Below are 14790 nucleotides of genomic sequence, written 5' to 3' on the forward strand. Positions count from 1 at the left end.
TACTTATATTTAAAGAAGCTCCGTCGCCTTTTATAAATGAGGATAATTATTCATAGCCGGGCAGGGCAATAGCTTAGAATATATTTAAACCTTAATCAGAGTAAGTCTGACATACCGAGTGCCGGAATTAATTTATAAATTACATTTTTTCAATAATAAATACGACCTGAGTGTTGCAACATAAAAATATAAAAGGCGATAGCGATCGATGCGCCCCCAGGTCGGCAGCAAGGCAAATGCAGGCTTTCAAGTCTCTATCTCTAGTCCTCCTATAGAAAAGGATTTTTTTTAGATAAGGTTATTAAAGCTTAGTTACTTTTGTTTGCAGAAAAGGATCAATTTATTTATGTTCTAGAAAATTGGTTTATACAAATTGAATTAGTATAGTTTCTGGTTGGTGTTTGCGTGTATAAATTAAAATGTATCACATGAAAAAAATTGTTCCCGTGGAAGATAATTTAATGCTACCACAGTGCATGTATTATTTAAAAAATCCGAATAATAACATGAAAATCGATGAAGCAGAACTTAATATCAGTGACCAGGTTATGAGGTTTCTTAAGGTTTATTTCAATATCATTTCAACTAGTTTAAATATTTCTAAATAACCTTTAATTAATGTATAAAAATAGACTAATCCCCTATGATTTAACAAGTTATAATATTGTTTCATTATGATTATTTATTTTTATAATGTTCATTGTAATGTTATTTAAATAATGATATTACTTATGAAAACATAAATAATTATTTATTTCCAGAGATCACCCAACAAAACCATCATAGAAATAGAACAAAGACAAACTCAGTTGTTGCAAAAATTGGATGTACTTTATGATAGAATTAAAACAATCAGTACATTATGCAAATTGGATGTTCAACCTAATGTTGTCATTAGGAAAGCAGAAATGGTAAACATAACTCGCTAATTATACATATTGGGTACAATATTAATAAAATGTTTCATATGGTAAAGATAATAATTGTAGAGGATATAAGAGCATTTATAATTTTACAGATAATGGAACCTGAAGAAATTGTGGTAGTACTTAATCCCAAGATTTTGCCAAGTTTCCTTGGATTGTTTGTAAAAAAAAGTCCAAATTTGCAAGTAACATGGCATATTCATTCATCAGTATCAGCAGAAGATAGTTTGAAGATCAAAGATTTTTTTAAAAATAAGCCAAATTTAAGCTTCAACAATTTAAATGCCAATGAAACTGGGAAATTGAAGAAAAGAACCAATTTGAGACTGATATTTAAAAATGGTGAGTAGACACAGCTTCACCAACCTATTTGTTCTGTTTCTGGATTATTTTAGGAAAAGTCATAGTTTAATAAGGTTTAAATACAACATTTTATGGCGACTTCTTTTGGGGAGAATTTAGAAAAATAGGGGAAAAGTAAAAGTGCCAAATATCTGTAAGATTTGTTAAACTGTTGGGAAATTATCAACTAAAATTGTTAATCAAACATATTCCATTGGAACTGTACACATTTCCTGGATCATACATGGCCTATATGTTCTAGATTTATACCAAATTTCATTGAGATCCATGCAGCCATTCTGAAGTTACCTTCTTTAATATCCATCCATCTATACATCCAAAAATTGGTATTTATAATATTAGTAAGATTAAAAATCATAATGTAGCAAAACCTCCAAAACTAAGTCATATGAAGAACAGACCACTATTAGTATATACTATGAGACTGAAAGAGATCACATTCTCAAAGTAATAAATAAGAGTTTGATGAATAGATAAATAATTAATTATGTATAACTAAAATTAATATAATAGACAATTATAAATTACTAAGAACATTAACTTCTTAGTTTCAGCCTCTGCAGAATTAAGGATGTCTTCGTTGGATGTGCCTTTAGTAGGCATAGTGAACATTCTCCGCTTCCTTTGTTTACTGTATCCAACATTATTACAATATGATCAAAATGACTACTTTGTAGACAATTTGCTGGATCAATGCCATTTATTAGAGAAGACATCTGGAAAACATATGGAGGACATTATCACACAAATCTTTTCCCAAAGTAAAGAATGGATCTACAAAAATGAATTCTCAATAGTTGATGTAGCTACTTTTATAATAATCCAAATGAATGGTGTTACAAAATCAGTATCCAAAACTTGGTACAATAAATGTGAAAAAGCATTTATGTAAAATTTTAATACTTAATCGAAATATTAATATATAATCAACTGATCTTGTTTTATTTATTTCTAAATGATTTGAAATTTTTAGCTAATTTTTATTTTAAATTTCGAAAAGCACTTGAAGAACCCGAAGCTGCAGGCGCCATCTATATTAAATTATTACAAAAGAGTACGTACAGTAGACATTACCATTTAACTCGAGAAAATAAAACTTTGTTTTGTCGAATTGTTTTTTTTTTTTTTCATTTACAGCTCATAAGTCGTTTATGAACAACAAGAATTAAGACGGATCAGGATCAAGCTCGCCACCTCAACAGTGGTAAAGTTTGCCACAGTATTTCTGTTTCTGAGGGGGGTTTACTTCCCGTTGGACCGGTTGATTGTTTTTCCCATTGATTATGACTATGGATTGTTCAAGAAGCGAGCGTATCACCTTCTCAAAGGCAGGCAATGCATCTACAGTTCCTGCGACTCGTTTTCCCCCTAATTTATATAAAAAAAGTTCATAAAATCTAGAATACTTCACTCCTAGCCTGTCTTAAGTTGTTATTTCACCGATTAAGTGTTTCCCACAGGAATATTTTTTCCGAATGACTTTTACTTTTAAACTGTTTGTCAGATTTATGTACTGCAAAAATTTTAATCTACATTAAGTTCTCCTGATAACATTTATATGGATAAGGATTATTAATAAAAGCGAAAAAATTGCGCGTCCAATAACGTGCGATTTCTAATTACTTTTTCTAAAAATATCTGAGAAACCCGCAAAATATAGATTCGCCGTTGCTGACCTTATTGTAGGTTTATTGATGGTAGCATTTTTTGAGATCAATATTTCTCTCATACATCGTTTACATGTTATTGGACGTCGCTCGCGGCTACATACGTCCGCGCGGAATAAAAAATAAACGTAATATGTAGCTAATGTTCTACATGTGTGCCAAATTTCAGCAGGAATAAAACTGACAAAACGTGGACTAGCAAGATATTTTTATTTTTGTAATTGCTACTATCCATTAAGTCGTTGTATGTAGGTATGTGTTTTGAAAATTGAAAAACAGTAAAAGCAGCTTCTTTTTCAACACCGACATCTTTGGTTGATGACAACGAAAACGACGATTTTTGGAAGATAATTTTTACTGATATTTGTTTTTTAACGCCTACATTCATTTATAATATCATTTTCAATAGTATTTGTTTTATTTATAAATAATTATTTTATTTTGTAAAAAATTAGACGTGAATGAATAAAAGAAAGTGCAAAAGACTATGTGTAATATCCGATCATTGATGACATTTAAAAAAAGGTGATCTTGGCAAGGAGGTTATGTTTACTGGTTAATTTTGTCGAGTCAGATCAAATATCTGCGGATTCATTTCAAGAGCAATAACAGTAACAACAATATGTTGGTAACTTTAAAAACATTACAACAACTATCTTTTCAAATAGAAATAGATCCTGAGGAAACTGTCAAAGCACTAAAACTTAAAATTGAAGTTGAGAAAGGTAAAGACTATGCAGCGGACTATCAAAGACTTATTTATGCGGGAAAGATTTTACTTGATGACAATAAGATAAGTACGTATAATATAGATGAGAAGAAATTCATTGTCATTATGGTGACTAAACCGAAACCAAGTGAAACACAGGCATCGTCGACTTCTGCTCCCGAGGCGGGAGAATGTGCCGCCTCGACTGTAGTAGGAGATAGTAAAGAGAAAAGTAGTACTGAGGAAACGCCACAGCCACCGACAGCCGCTGAGCCCGTTCGTAATGCTGAGCCTGCTGCACCAGTTTCTGCCGAACTCGATTTTGAATCAACTGTCCAAAGCATCATGGATATGGGTTACAATAGACAACAAGTAGAACAAGCGTTGCGAGCTTCTTTCAGTAATCGGGAGCGAGCAGTGGAATACTTAATCACAGGTATCCCAGAGGAATTGCTACAAGAACAAGAGGCAGAAGAAAGTTCTGAAGAGGATCCTTTAGCATTTCTTCGAGATCAACCACAATTTCAACAAATGCGTGCTGTTATCCAACAAAATCCTAATTTGCTGAATACAGTTCTCCAGCAAATTGGGCAAACAAATCCTGCTCTTCTGCAAGCTATCAGTCAACACCAGCAAGCTTTTGTGAGGATGCTAAATGAGCCCGTAAACCCACCGGCTACTGGGGCAGCTGTAGAAGACAGTGGTCCGGAAAACCCTATACCACAACAACCACCAAGTGTTGTCCAGGTGTCACCACAAGATAGAGAGGCCATTGAACGGTTAAAGGCACTAGGTTTCCCTGAACACATGGTTATTCAAGCATATTTTGCCTGTGAAAAAAATGAAAATCTTGCAGCAAACTTTCTGTTGTCACAAAACTTTGACGATTGATTTTTATTTGATGCACCTTTATCGATTCAGTGAGTATGAGATATAAAAACATTAACAAAAAACAGTGTAATTACTGTTATCATCCAGCCTAACACTTGTTTGCTTTAAATATTTCATGTGACTTTTCACATAGAATTACACAATTTGTCATAACTGTAATAAAATTTTTATTGTTTATTCACTCATCTAAGAAAATGTGTTTTAATTTCAATTCCTTTCCTACTTGTACATTAACTGTTTTGAATTTTTATTCTTAACACAATCTTGAGGCTTACTTTTCGGAAGTGATGTAGGTGTAGCCTATACTTTAAAATTCAGATACGCTGTTAAGTTCTGCTCCAAATTAAAATATTTATGAGCCAAAGCCAAAAAGCAATATACGTAGAAAGGAAACAATGCTTCTGGCTGGCCTTCTTGTTAACATTTGTTCAGTAGATGTCTGTAAATCAGCTCCAAACCGGTTCAAAAGGTCAGGTCTCATAGACTTGAACCATTGAGCTACGGCTCAATTAAATTTTTTTATCTCAATGTACTATAACTACGTGAGTTGACGAGCCGTGAGCTGTCTGGTGACTCGCAGTCCGCTGCTCGAAACGCAAATAATAGCTAAATACAGGTACAGAAGCTGCGGGTCAGTTCACTAATCTACTTCAAATGTGAGTTGAACTGCGGGTCATCAATTTTAGTTGAGTTACTCATGACTATTGTTGAGTAACAACTAAGTCTCAGTTCACTAGCAGCCTGTTCCAACTAAATACCATGTAAGGCCCAAGTCTTAAATTTTCCGTTTTAAATATTTTCTTTTTTAATTAAATAGTAATTTAAATAAAAATTCAAGGGTTATGGTAACATTGCGATTGGCAATTGGCGACACTTTAAAGGTATATATAATACTGAAAGTTAATTTTAGCAAAGATCTCTACATCCAGAGCTGGGCATTAACTCGTTAATCGTTAATTAACGAAGTTAACATTTTGCTTAACGGATTAACTTTTAAGTTAACTTCAAAAAGTATTAACGCTTTTGTTAACTTCCGTTAAACTCAACTTCCGTTAATGAAAGTCCGTTAATCGTTAAATTAGGAACTTGGAGACGTGCTGTCATTTTGTTTAAATTACGCGCCACGCCACGCTCCTAAGTTCAGCTATGTTGGGCGACTGTCAGCGACTCGAATGGTGAACGAACGAGGTGATAATTGATATATGTGAAGTTCGCGTGCAAGTGTAATGCATCAGAGCATCCGGGAAAGACGTGACCAACAGGACAAAATCAAAAGAAGATTCGAAATAGTATATTTCATTACGAGTATATAAAAGCAAGAGTATGTAATAGCCCACATTCCGAACGCTCTTCGTCCCTGCAATACCCTCAAATCCCTTATTGAGCAACTGTATTAAAACACTTTTTTACTCGTGCTTTTTCTTTAGCTTTTCCAAACTCGTACGTTCTCTTTCCCAACTGTCAAAATATGTCTTTTAAAAAGAAAAAACCTACCACGAAGTTTAAAAAAAAAATCATTGAAGTTTTCATGATTCATGCAAATATTTCTAAAAAGAAGCTCCTAATTTGTTACAATATCAAATTTAATGACTTTATTCAATGAATTAGGTTAGGTTTCATTTTATTTCTCATTAAATTTCATTTTCATTTCATATCAATAAGAATAATCTACTGAAGACTTGATTGTTTGGGCATAGTTCCCTTTGCCTACCCAGAATGGGTGAAGAAAACAAAAAAAAAATCTCTGTTTGTATTCTTTTACGGTTGGCGCCATTTTTCAAACATTTTAGTTGGTTGAGTTTATTGTGTTTTTATTATTCTATTAAATTGCTTCATTTTTCGCAACTGCATTAAAAATATTTGTTCAGTACACGTGCGAAACTGTCATTACAACTTGTTCCAAATTTCAACCCTCACCTTCGGCTGCGCCTCGGCTCGGGTAGACATTTGTCGGAACTCTTTGTAATGACAGACTTTCCACACTCGTAATGAAATATACTATAATGCATTCATACTTGTCTCTAATACTAATGTGTTATAGAATGTATAGTCAAATAACTATTTAAAACAAGTGTCGTCACAATAAGAGCGAAATTAGTATGTATAATTTTGGTATGGTTAACTGTTAACGATTAACTTTAACTTGCGTAAAATTTTCAAGAATTTAACGCTTTAACGATTAACGAAGTTAATTTTTTAATTAACGAATTAACGATTAACGAAGTTAACTTTTTGATTAACTGTGCCCACCTGTGTCTACATCTATTCAGCTTCTACTAAAGTATAGGTACAAATACTTGCAATATTGATCATTATCATTAGTTTGATAAATCTAAATACTATATCTTTGGGACTACTTCACTTCAAAGGTATATTATATTTGGGAAGTCGATGATTCAATACTATGAGCTTGCATGGAACATAGATATTATGAGGTCATTATGACATTTGTACAGTCTTCCTGTACGGCAAACATATTTGTAACCCAAATTATTGTCGTATTATTGCTACCGTCGAGATTTACCGTATAGAACATAGAGCGAAAAAAATTGGGATTTAGTACATTCAGAAATGTTTATTTAATAAAAAAAAAGTTTTACTTCCACCAACCTATAGTGAACTTTGTTAGTTTACAATCGGTCTAGACGTATTAAACAATTAGCAAACTGTGAGACAGACGATTAGCCGCGTACCCACCTAGCGCACAGGCTCGCAAGACAAATGCCTCGGCTGGTGTGGACGTGCCTCGGCCTGCCTCGGGCGCGCGTTTGCTCGACCGAGCCATCTGTTGGCGGTAAACTTGACGCGCTCAAAGGTGCCTCAGTGAGCGCTGTGCGTAAGGTGGGGACGGTTATGTTTTGGCTCGCGCGTGAAGCTACTTCAAGTTTTGTCTCTTGCCGAGTTTGTCTTCTGTAATTTTGATATCATGGGCAATCAGGAGGAGTCCAGTAGGTTTTTTTTGATACGCGACTGTTTTCGTTTCTTTAAACAATAAGCAGCTAGGAAAATAGCTGCAGCTGAAAATACACGACTGTCCATTACGAATACTCGCGGACTTATGAAGGCTCAGCCTGCCTCGCGAGGCGGCCACGTGTAAATTGAACAAAACTACTGAGGCTGCCGCGGGAGCCATCGCTCGCGATCCGGACACCGACGCTGCCGCGCGAGGGTGTGCACTAAGTGGGTACGTGGCTAATCATTCACAATATGACATAATTTTGATCGAAATAAAGCTGATTTTGGTTTGATAAATGTATTTTATTTAGGTCGCAATCGGTCGGTTTTGAATGAAAAGCTCATAGTTGCCGTTTATATCCCATAGTACAATTGATGCAGTAAATATTTGGAGGCACACTCAACCTCTGATCTAGGGTAACAGTGGTCAATTAAGAATCAGTAAATAAGTTCTTTCTACATAAAAGACATTTTAAAATGCGAATAATATTGATAACAATGCCATTCTTATACTTGTTCTAGAGTGTCGGTGAGGCAGTGATTAAACAGTGCACTTGTAATCTGCAGGACCTGGGTTCGATCTCCGTAATGTGTTTTTCTATATGCGTGAATTCATCTCACGTACTTACGGCGAAGTTGAACGTTGTAATGCAATCTGCACATATCTGCAAAGATATTCAAAGATGCGCGTAGAGTCAACCGCCATTCCGCACTGGGCTAGCGTGGATGATTAAGGCGTACTAACGCCAAGCTCGGACTCAAATGTCGTTTAGCATTTTTCTACACTATATTTATGTCAATCTTGGTAAATGAGTCAAATAAGTAATTTTGTAATTGCTACTTTTATCCCAATAATTATAGGTCAAAGTGAAACCTATCACTCTCGACTCATAATAACTTTATCTAAACTTGACACTGGTAAACAATAACTTTTTAAAAATGGAATCCAAGTAAGAAAAGCTTAAGCATTCTTTCTATCATATTACAATACCCCAAAAGCTAAGGATATTTTAAAAAATTGAAAAAGAAAGAAGACCACCTTACATCAAACAGTTAATATTATTAATATTTATAAATAGCATAAGTTAACATAAAAAGCTATGTTGGTATAAATTTATTTATTCTAAATTGAAAGGCACTTTCCACAATTTTATCATTAATATAAAAATCACGTACCATGACAGATTGGACCGCATTATATACAACTACAATCAAATTTCCTAATAACCTTTACAAAAAATATTGAAAAATAAACCAATATTAATGTTGCTAATCTATCATGACACGTGATATATTCTCTTATAAAACCTTAAATAATATATCTCTGATAGTTAAAATTACCCTTCCACAAAAAATACAATAATATAATCTGTGAACGTCAAAGAAGTTATGGCGTCTGGTACAAGTGTCAACAATAATGTTTTATGCTAAAGAGGTCGAAGTGAGAGTTATTGTTGGTGATATGCAACATCAGCCACTTTAAAATTACAATGTGTATATACAAAATAATTCAATTTTTATTTATACACTATTTTACTGAACTATATTTATACAATTTACATCATTTTCATCTCAGATTTATTACATTTTAATTTTATTGAAGAAAAAATACAAAACCCTATTTATACAATGCAATAAACTATTGCACAAAAAAAAAAACTAAATATTAACTTTGGCTTACACATTACAAAAACACTTTGAGTTGTGTTGTGAATACTTTAGAAACTTTGTAAGTCAATAAAAGAAGAACATGTAAACCTTGACCAGTTTATATCTCGTTAAATTGACAACAGCGATCATTCTATCATGAAATTATAATATCACATTCTTCAAGTAACCACTGCATGTATTTAATGCTAAAAACTATAGATATATAATCTGTAGACACCCAATCTGGAGCACAAAAGAAAGGCATAGAAAAAGGCCGGAGGCTGTTTGATGGGTTAAATTTCATCAGTGTTAATATTTACAACACAAAAAATGACATTTCGAAAATCGACTCTCTATTAGATGTCAAACTTGTATGAAACACTCCATCTATAGGTTATATATCTATAGCTAAAACATTTTCTTTATTATAATGTCAAATCTATACAAGTTCTATCACAAAATTGTATGTCATTAAACTCCATAAGAAAAACATGGTTTCGGACAACTTTCATTTCAACATAAGAAAATGATGTTATTGCTAGCGATATTAAATAACAAAAAAGGAAATTAATATTCTTGGTTTAAACATCACCGTAAAGTAAAAAATAACATTAACCAAAATAGAAAATGGCACAAATGTCATATTATTTTTCTGGAACCAGCTCTTCTTATGAATATTTTGGAATGGTACATACAATGATAAGTATTAGATAATAGAAAACAATATGCGAACATATTTATTTGTATCGGTGACATTACGAACAAGATGTCACTAGAGGAGGCATTAGTTCTTAGAGAAATAATAAAAATATTTAAAACAAAATGTTTAAAACAACAACATGCAGATAAACATAGATATAAACAGTTAACATATAAAGTATAACAATGTTAATGTAACACAAGCTATTTGCCAAATCATTTTCATTTAGAATAAATTTAATTTTACCCCTTCTTATATAGAGAAGTGGTTTCTTTATTATTATCTCTCTATTTACAATAAAATATACACAGATTTTATTGACACCCACGCGGGCACCCTGTATGAACGTTACAGCTCAAGCCACTTGTAACATCGCCTCGGGAACATGAAGTTGGCTTGACTTCGCCCACGGCACCTGATGCCTCGTACCAGATGGTACACATGCACTACTGCGCTTTAGAATTAGCCTACTTACAAAATTTTCATATAAAACTAAGAGATTTCTAAACGATTTTTGACACTCATCAGCGCAACTTGATATTTTATAACTGTTTATTTTCACATTAATTGAGAAATTTTATTCAAAAGTCTATCAAAACTGGCAGATGCGCTAAAATACTATATGAGACGGAACCAAGTAGGTATCACTCTAAACGCAGCATGAAGTAACAACGTGTGCCTAGAAAGTCTCACCGGCGGGGCAGCGGCACACCTGGTTAGCCGGCTGGGCCTCATTCTGTTTTTTGTTGACAGTAAAGTTCTTTCAAGGACTTAAGTTCTTCTATTAATGCCTTGTTTTGATTTTCCAAAACTGCCACTCTATTCTCCAAACATTTTATGTATTCTTTTTTTTTACGACGACACTCTCTAGCTGCTTCTCGATTTTTCAGTAATCTTAGCTCCCGTTTGCGCGTTTGGTCTTCTAACATGGGACCTAAAATTATAGTACGATTTGTTCGTTTCTCCTACAAACATTTTTAAAATGCCAAAACGTTGGATCACAAAATGATATCAAAACTATATACTAACCCGGCACATAAAACTGTCCATCTTGGTTAGTCGCGTACTGAACGATGGTGCCACCGCCGGCCGCCCCCGACACCGACAGCGTGTGCAGCCCGCTGTCTGTCTGCAGCGCGCCCGCTGGAATTACTAACAACACAAACAGGTTACTAAACACCCAGAAAACGATTAAGAATTAATTAAACAAATTATATAACTGTTTTGTTTTATGAAAAATATAAAGATTGTGCTTTTAATCATCACAAGGTAATATTATGTATTAGATATTGAATGCTAAGTTTTATTATAATTACAAATGTTCGAAATTTCATAATTATTAGGAATATATTTTAAAAAGCCTACAAATAATTCAAATTTGGCTTTTTAGGCTGATATGGGGGTTGCAACGCGTCTATAAAAATTTAATAGCTCATGCATGAATTTATTACAAATTTGCCATAATAATGTTAAATTAAAACAATTTTTTTAATGGCCAAAACAATCACTTCTTTTCAATTTTTTTTTTGTTTCCAGTGTAATTCAAGTTTTAATATAGATTCAAAAAGTTTGATTTCACAATTTCTATGTATCTAAACCAATTTATAAACAAGAAAGACGAGTATCGAAATTTTACATTGAAATTGTAGAACACTTCTGCAATGATCGATATCATAAAAATAAGTCAGGAATTAAGAATTTAAAGCATGACTAATAAACATTTTATATATATACATTCGCCGCTCGCGCCGAAGGCATGTTTCATCGTATTCTTAACGGATGACGTAAGCGAGAATGAGGTAATCAAGATGACGTCATTTACTCCCGGTAAAATAAGTTTCAAAACAAAGGAATTTTAGAAGTATACTTTAACCCAGAATTCGTGTTTGAATTAAGTATATTAGTACTACTACTAAGTTATAATGTAAATACAAGTTATAAACTTAGTAAGCTTCTAATGCTATGATCAAAGAGTGCTCTTCTTGTGAAAGCAGAGTCATGTATACTCACGAAAACAGGTTTAAAAGAATGTTTTTTTTTTCAGGTCATCACTATCAATTTTAAAATTTATGTTATTCCTAAAGATTAGCACAAAGAACCCATAAATAAAACTCACGCCTTTAACCCAGAGGGGTAGACAGATATTGTAGATCCATAGACAGTACATAATTGTTAATTATGGATATATCTTGTATCACCTTTTAATAGAAAATTTACTTAAATCTTACTTTTTTCTTGATTCTTTTTCATTAATCCTTTCAATATCCTCATATTACCAATATAGACATAAAGAATTTTAGACTCATTTAAAGCTATGTGTTACAAGTTACATATAGTTGTAAATTAGTAACTTAAGATAACATAGTGATGTGTACATATACCTTCCTGTAACTTCAAGTGTCAAAGTTGACCATTGACACAAAACACTAGGTCAAAAACATAATATTGTCATCTCTCTCACACTCTTTGAAAGAAATAGACAGCTACTCATATGTTTTTATAAAGTTTTTTGGCAGTAAAACTCATGCTTAGTGTTTGTTCTCATGCAATAGGTTGAGAAGAAACAAGAGAAAGTGTTTTAGACTATGTTATTCTATCTCCTATAAGTATTGCCTTCAAAAAGATTTATAAGATTTAGTACTACGTGAATAAAGATAATTGGTTGTTTTTTAAAGACCATTAACGGAATTGTAAGCAACATAAATTTAACCTACATGTTAATAAAGCTAAATAAATAAAGCAGAAATATCAAACACCTAATAATTGCAAAGAATTAAATCAATTGGTTTTTAATGACTATCAAGAGAAGTAAAACATATAAGTTCATTATTTATACTTAAACTATAATTTTAGTAAAAAAAAAAAACAATAAGATCCCATAGCTTTTCCTTGTCCTGCGCACATAAAACATTGGTGGGAGATAGACATAGGCTTTGAAAATGACAACAAAGATTAGATATGTATGTACTTAATGACATGAAACATATAAAAGTGAGTACTGATGTTACTAAACTTATTTGTGACATAGTTATTATGGCTCAATAGGTTAGTGACACAAATTTCCACACAAACAGTGTCCATGGCAGCACATTAAACTGACCTGGTGCAAACGACAAAGGAGCTGACAGCGATACTTCATTCTCACATCCCGGTTTAGAGCCCATGCGATTTTCTGTAATTATCACCATGTACTTATACTCCTGCCTACTTTCATGGTTTGCACTTTGGCCAATAAATTTATCTAACACTTACATCTACATTATTATAAAATTACATTACATTATAAATAAAAATAAAAAATCCATTCATTTATCCCGATATTTATCAATAGTAAACATTCAGTGCATAGCTTTTATGTTATTTACTCATAAGTTCTGTCTATATCAAACTACATTAAAACTAAGGAAAACAAAACAATCAATTGTTTTACACATTTGTATCATTTTGAATAATATGAATTATATCAATTATATTATTACATTATGAAGGTTTTGGTTTATAGGTGTGTGCATGCATTTTCATCAGTACAGTTTTTATCTCATAAGTATTACTATTATAGTAACAATTACAAGATCACAGTTTTTTTACATAAATTTAAGCACAACCTTTATATTTAACTTAATATTACATAATGTCAGTAAATTGTATGTTACAAATGTAAGCTATACATAAAAACATATAATTATAGTGATAGTTAACTCACCGGCAATTTCAGCACCTCCAAGATCACTGAGTATCTTTCTGTATGAGGGACGTCTTGTCAACATCTCACGGTATTTTCGTTTTGGACTCTCATCATCACTACAGCTGTCATCAGTACAAGACTGTCCTTGTGTACTCACTACTGTATTTGGTTCTGGTTTAATCTACGGTCCAATAAGAATTTATCTATCACTCATCTAAAAACTCAATAACACAATCAAATTAATGTTATTCCAGTACCTGCAATGTTTGTAGTGTTCCTTGTGTTGTGTGTATGACAGAGCTTGGTTTACTGACAAGTATAACATTTCCTTTAGGTAACTGCACAGATTGTATATTAGATGCTGTTTGTATCACAGACTGTTGATTAGGTTGAATAACTGATTGGGCCTGAAATTAATAAATAAAAATGCATATTTTTATAAACTGTGTTATTGTAACTTTGTAAATACTGTATGCTTTGTTGTGTACGCACCTGTGCTGAGGGGGACTGTGCAGGCAGGTTGAGCTGCACGATGCTGGTGGCGGCAACGACGTGTGGGGCAGGGGCGGGAGCAGAAGAGTTAGAGTTCGTCAACGGATCAGTGCCGCCCGCGCCACCGGACGTGCCGTTCTCCTCCACCATTCCCTCCATTCCCACTAAGGTCACCTAAAATATTCAAGGTCACCATTCTGTGCATTCCTTGAACTATGTACACTCAAAACTTGTAAATACATTTGTTTAATTTCGTAATCTGGTTCGCACCAAACCACACTGTTGATAAAGAAATCCTAAAACGGCATCATCGCGTCATAGTTGGAAAATTTTCCTATTGCGTATGTCAGCCAACACGCAATATATTTACAAGTCTTCTAAACTCATACTTAAGATATAGAGAACTATTGGCGAAAGGAATGTCCATATTTATAAACCGAAATCGAAGCGACCGTGACAGACCGCAAGATGTCTTCGGTACGAGCACTCACCAGTTACGTATTCTTCGTCACCGTATATGCTGCGTCCGGAGTGGGCGAACGGGACGGTACGTAGTAGCCACGTCAACTGCGAGAAGACTCGTCACTGGCGGAGACCTATGATCTTGTATGCGTCATAACAATATGGCCGAAAATTGTCAGACGCATGCGCTCTTCTACCAATTTTTCTTATCATTTATTTTGACAACGGGAAGTAGAAAAGTAAAAATTTTGGGTGACATTAAACAATCACAGAGTACTCATGTATCGTAA

At 33.4% G+C, this 14790-nt stretch overlaps 3 protein-coding genes across 7 annotated transcripts; 2 read left to right on the forward strand and 1 right to left on the reverse strand.

Moving 5' to 3' along the window:
- Window positions 1-303: 303 nt before the first annotated feature.
- On the forward strand, window positions 304-2230 carry LOC106710764. 2 transcript variants are annotated; one of them, XM_014502925.2, is made up of 4 exons: window positions 304-563; window positions 762-911; window positions 1019-1268; window positions 1838-2230. In XM_014502925.2, the coding sequence occupies exons 1-4, from the start codon at window positions 420-422 to the stop codon at window positions 2179-2181; spliced, it is 888 nt and encodes a 295-aa protein (XP_014358411.2). In that variant the 5' UTR covers window positions 304-419; the 3' UTR covers window positions 2182-2230. The 2 variants fall into 2 exon arrangements, with proteins under 2 accessions (XP_014358411.2, XP_014358412.2); XM_014502926.2 differs by having other exon boundaries at window positions 304-545.
- Window positions 2231-3460: 1230 nt separating this feature from the next.
- Window positions 3461-4701, forward strand: LOC106710735 (UV excision repair protein RAD23 homolog A). Its single transcript, XM_014502892.2, has one exon. The coding sequence runs from the start codon at window positions 3579-3581 to the stop codon at window positions 4554-4556; it is 978 nt and encodes a 325-aa protein (XP_014358378.1). The 5' UTR covers window positions 3461-3578; the 3' UTR covers window positions 4557-4701.
- Window positions 4702-10061: 5360 nt separating this feature from the next.
- Window positions 10062-14729, reverse strand: LOC106710823 (cyclic AMP response element-binding protein B). Of its 4 annotated transcripts, none has more exons than XM_014502999.2 (7): window positions 14530-14729; window positions 14039-14212; window positions 13804-13953; window positions 13565-13727; window positions 12962-13033; window positions 10891-11013; window positions 10062-10783 (listed from the first exon to the last, which is right to left on the reverse strand). In XM_014502999.2, the coding sequence occupies exons 2-7, from the start codon at window positions 14195-14197 to the stop codon at window positions 10593-10595; spliced, it is 858 nt and encodes a 285-aa protein (XP_014358485.1). In that variant the 5' UTR covers window positions 14198-14212; window positions 14530-14729; the 3' UTR covers window positions 10062-10592. The 4 variants fall into 4 exon arrangements, with proteins under 4 accessions (XP_014358485.1, XP_014358484.1, XP_014358487.1 ...); XM_014502998.2 differs by having other exon boundaries at window positions 10064-10795; window positions 14530-14728; XM_014503001.2 differs by lacking the exon at window positions 12962-13033 and having other exon boundaries at window positions 10069-10783; window positions 14530-14724.
- Between the last annotated feature and the right edge of the window lie 61 nt (window positions 14730-14790).

The sequence above is a fragment of the Papilio machaon genome, chromosome 4, assembly GCF_912999745.1.
Source record: "Papilio machaon chromosome 4, ilPapMach1.1, whole genome shotgun sequence".
NCBI classification, from domain to species: Eukaryota; Metazoa; Arthropoda; class Insecta; order Lepidoptera; family Papilionidae; genus Papilio; species Papilio machaon.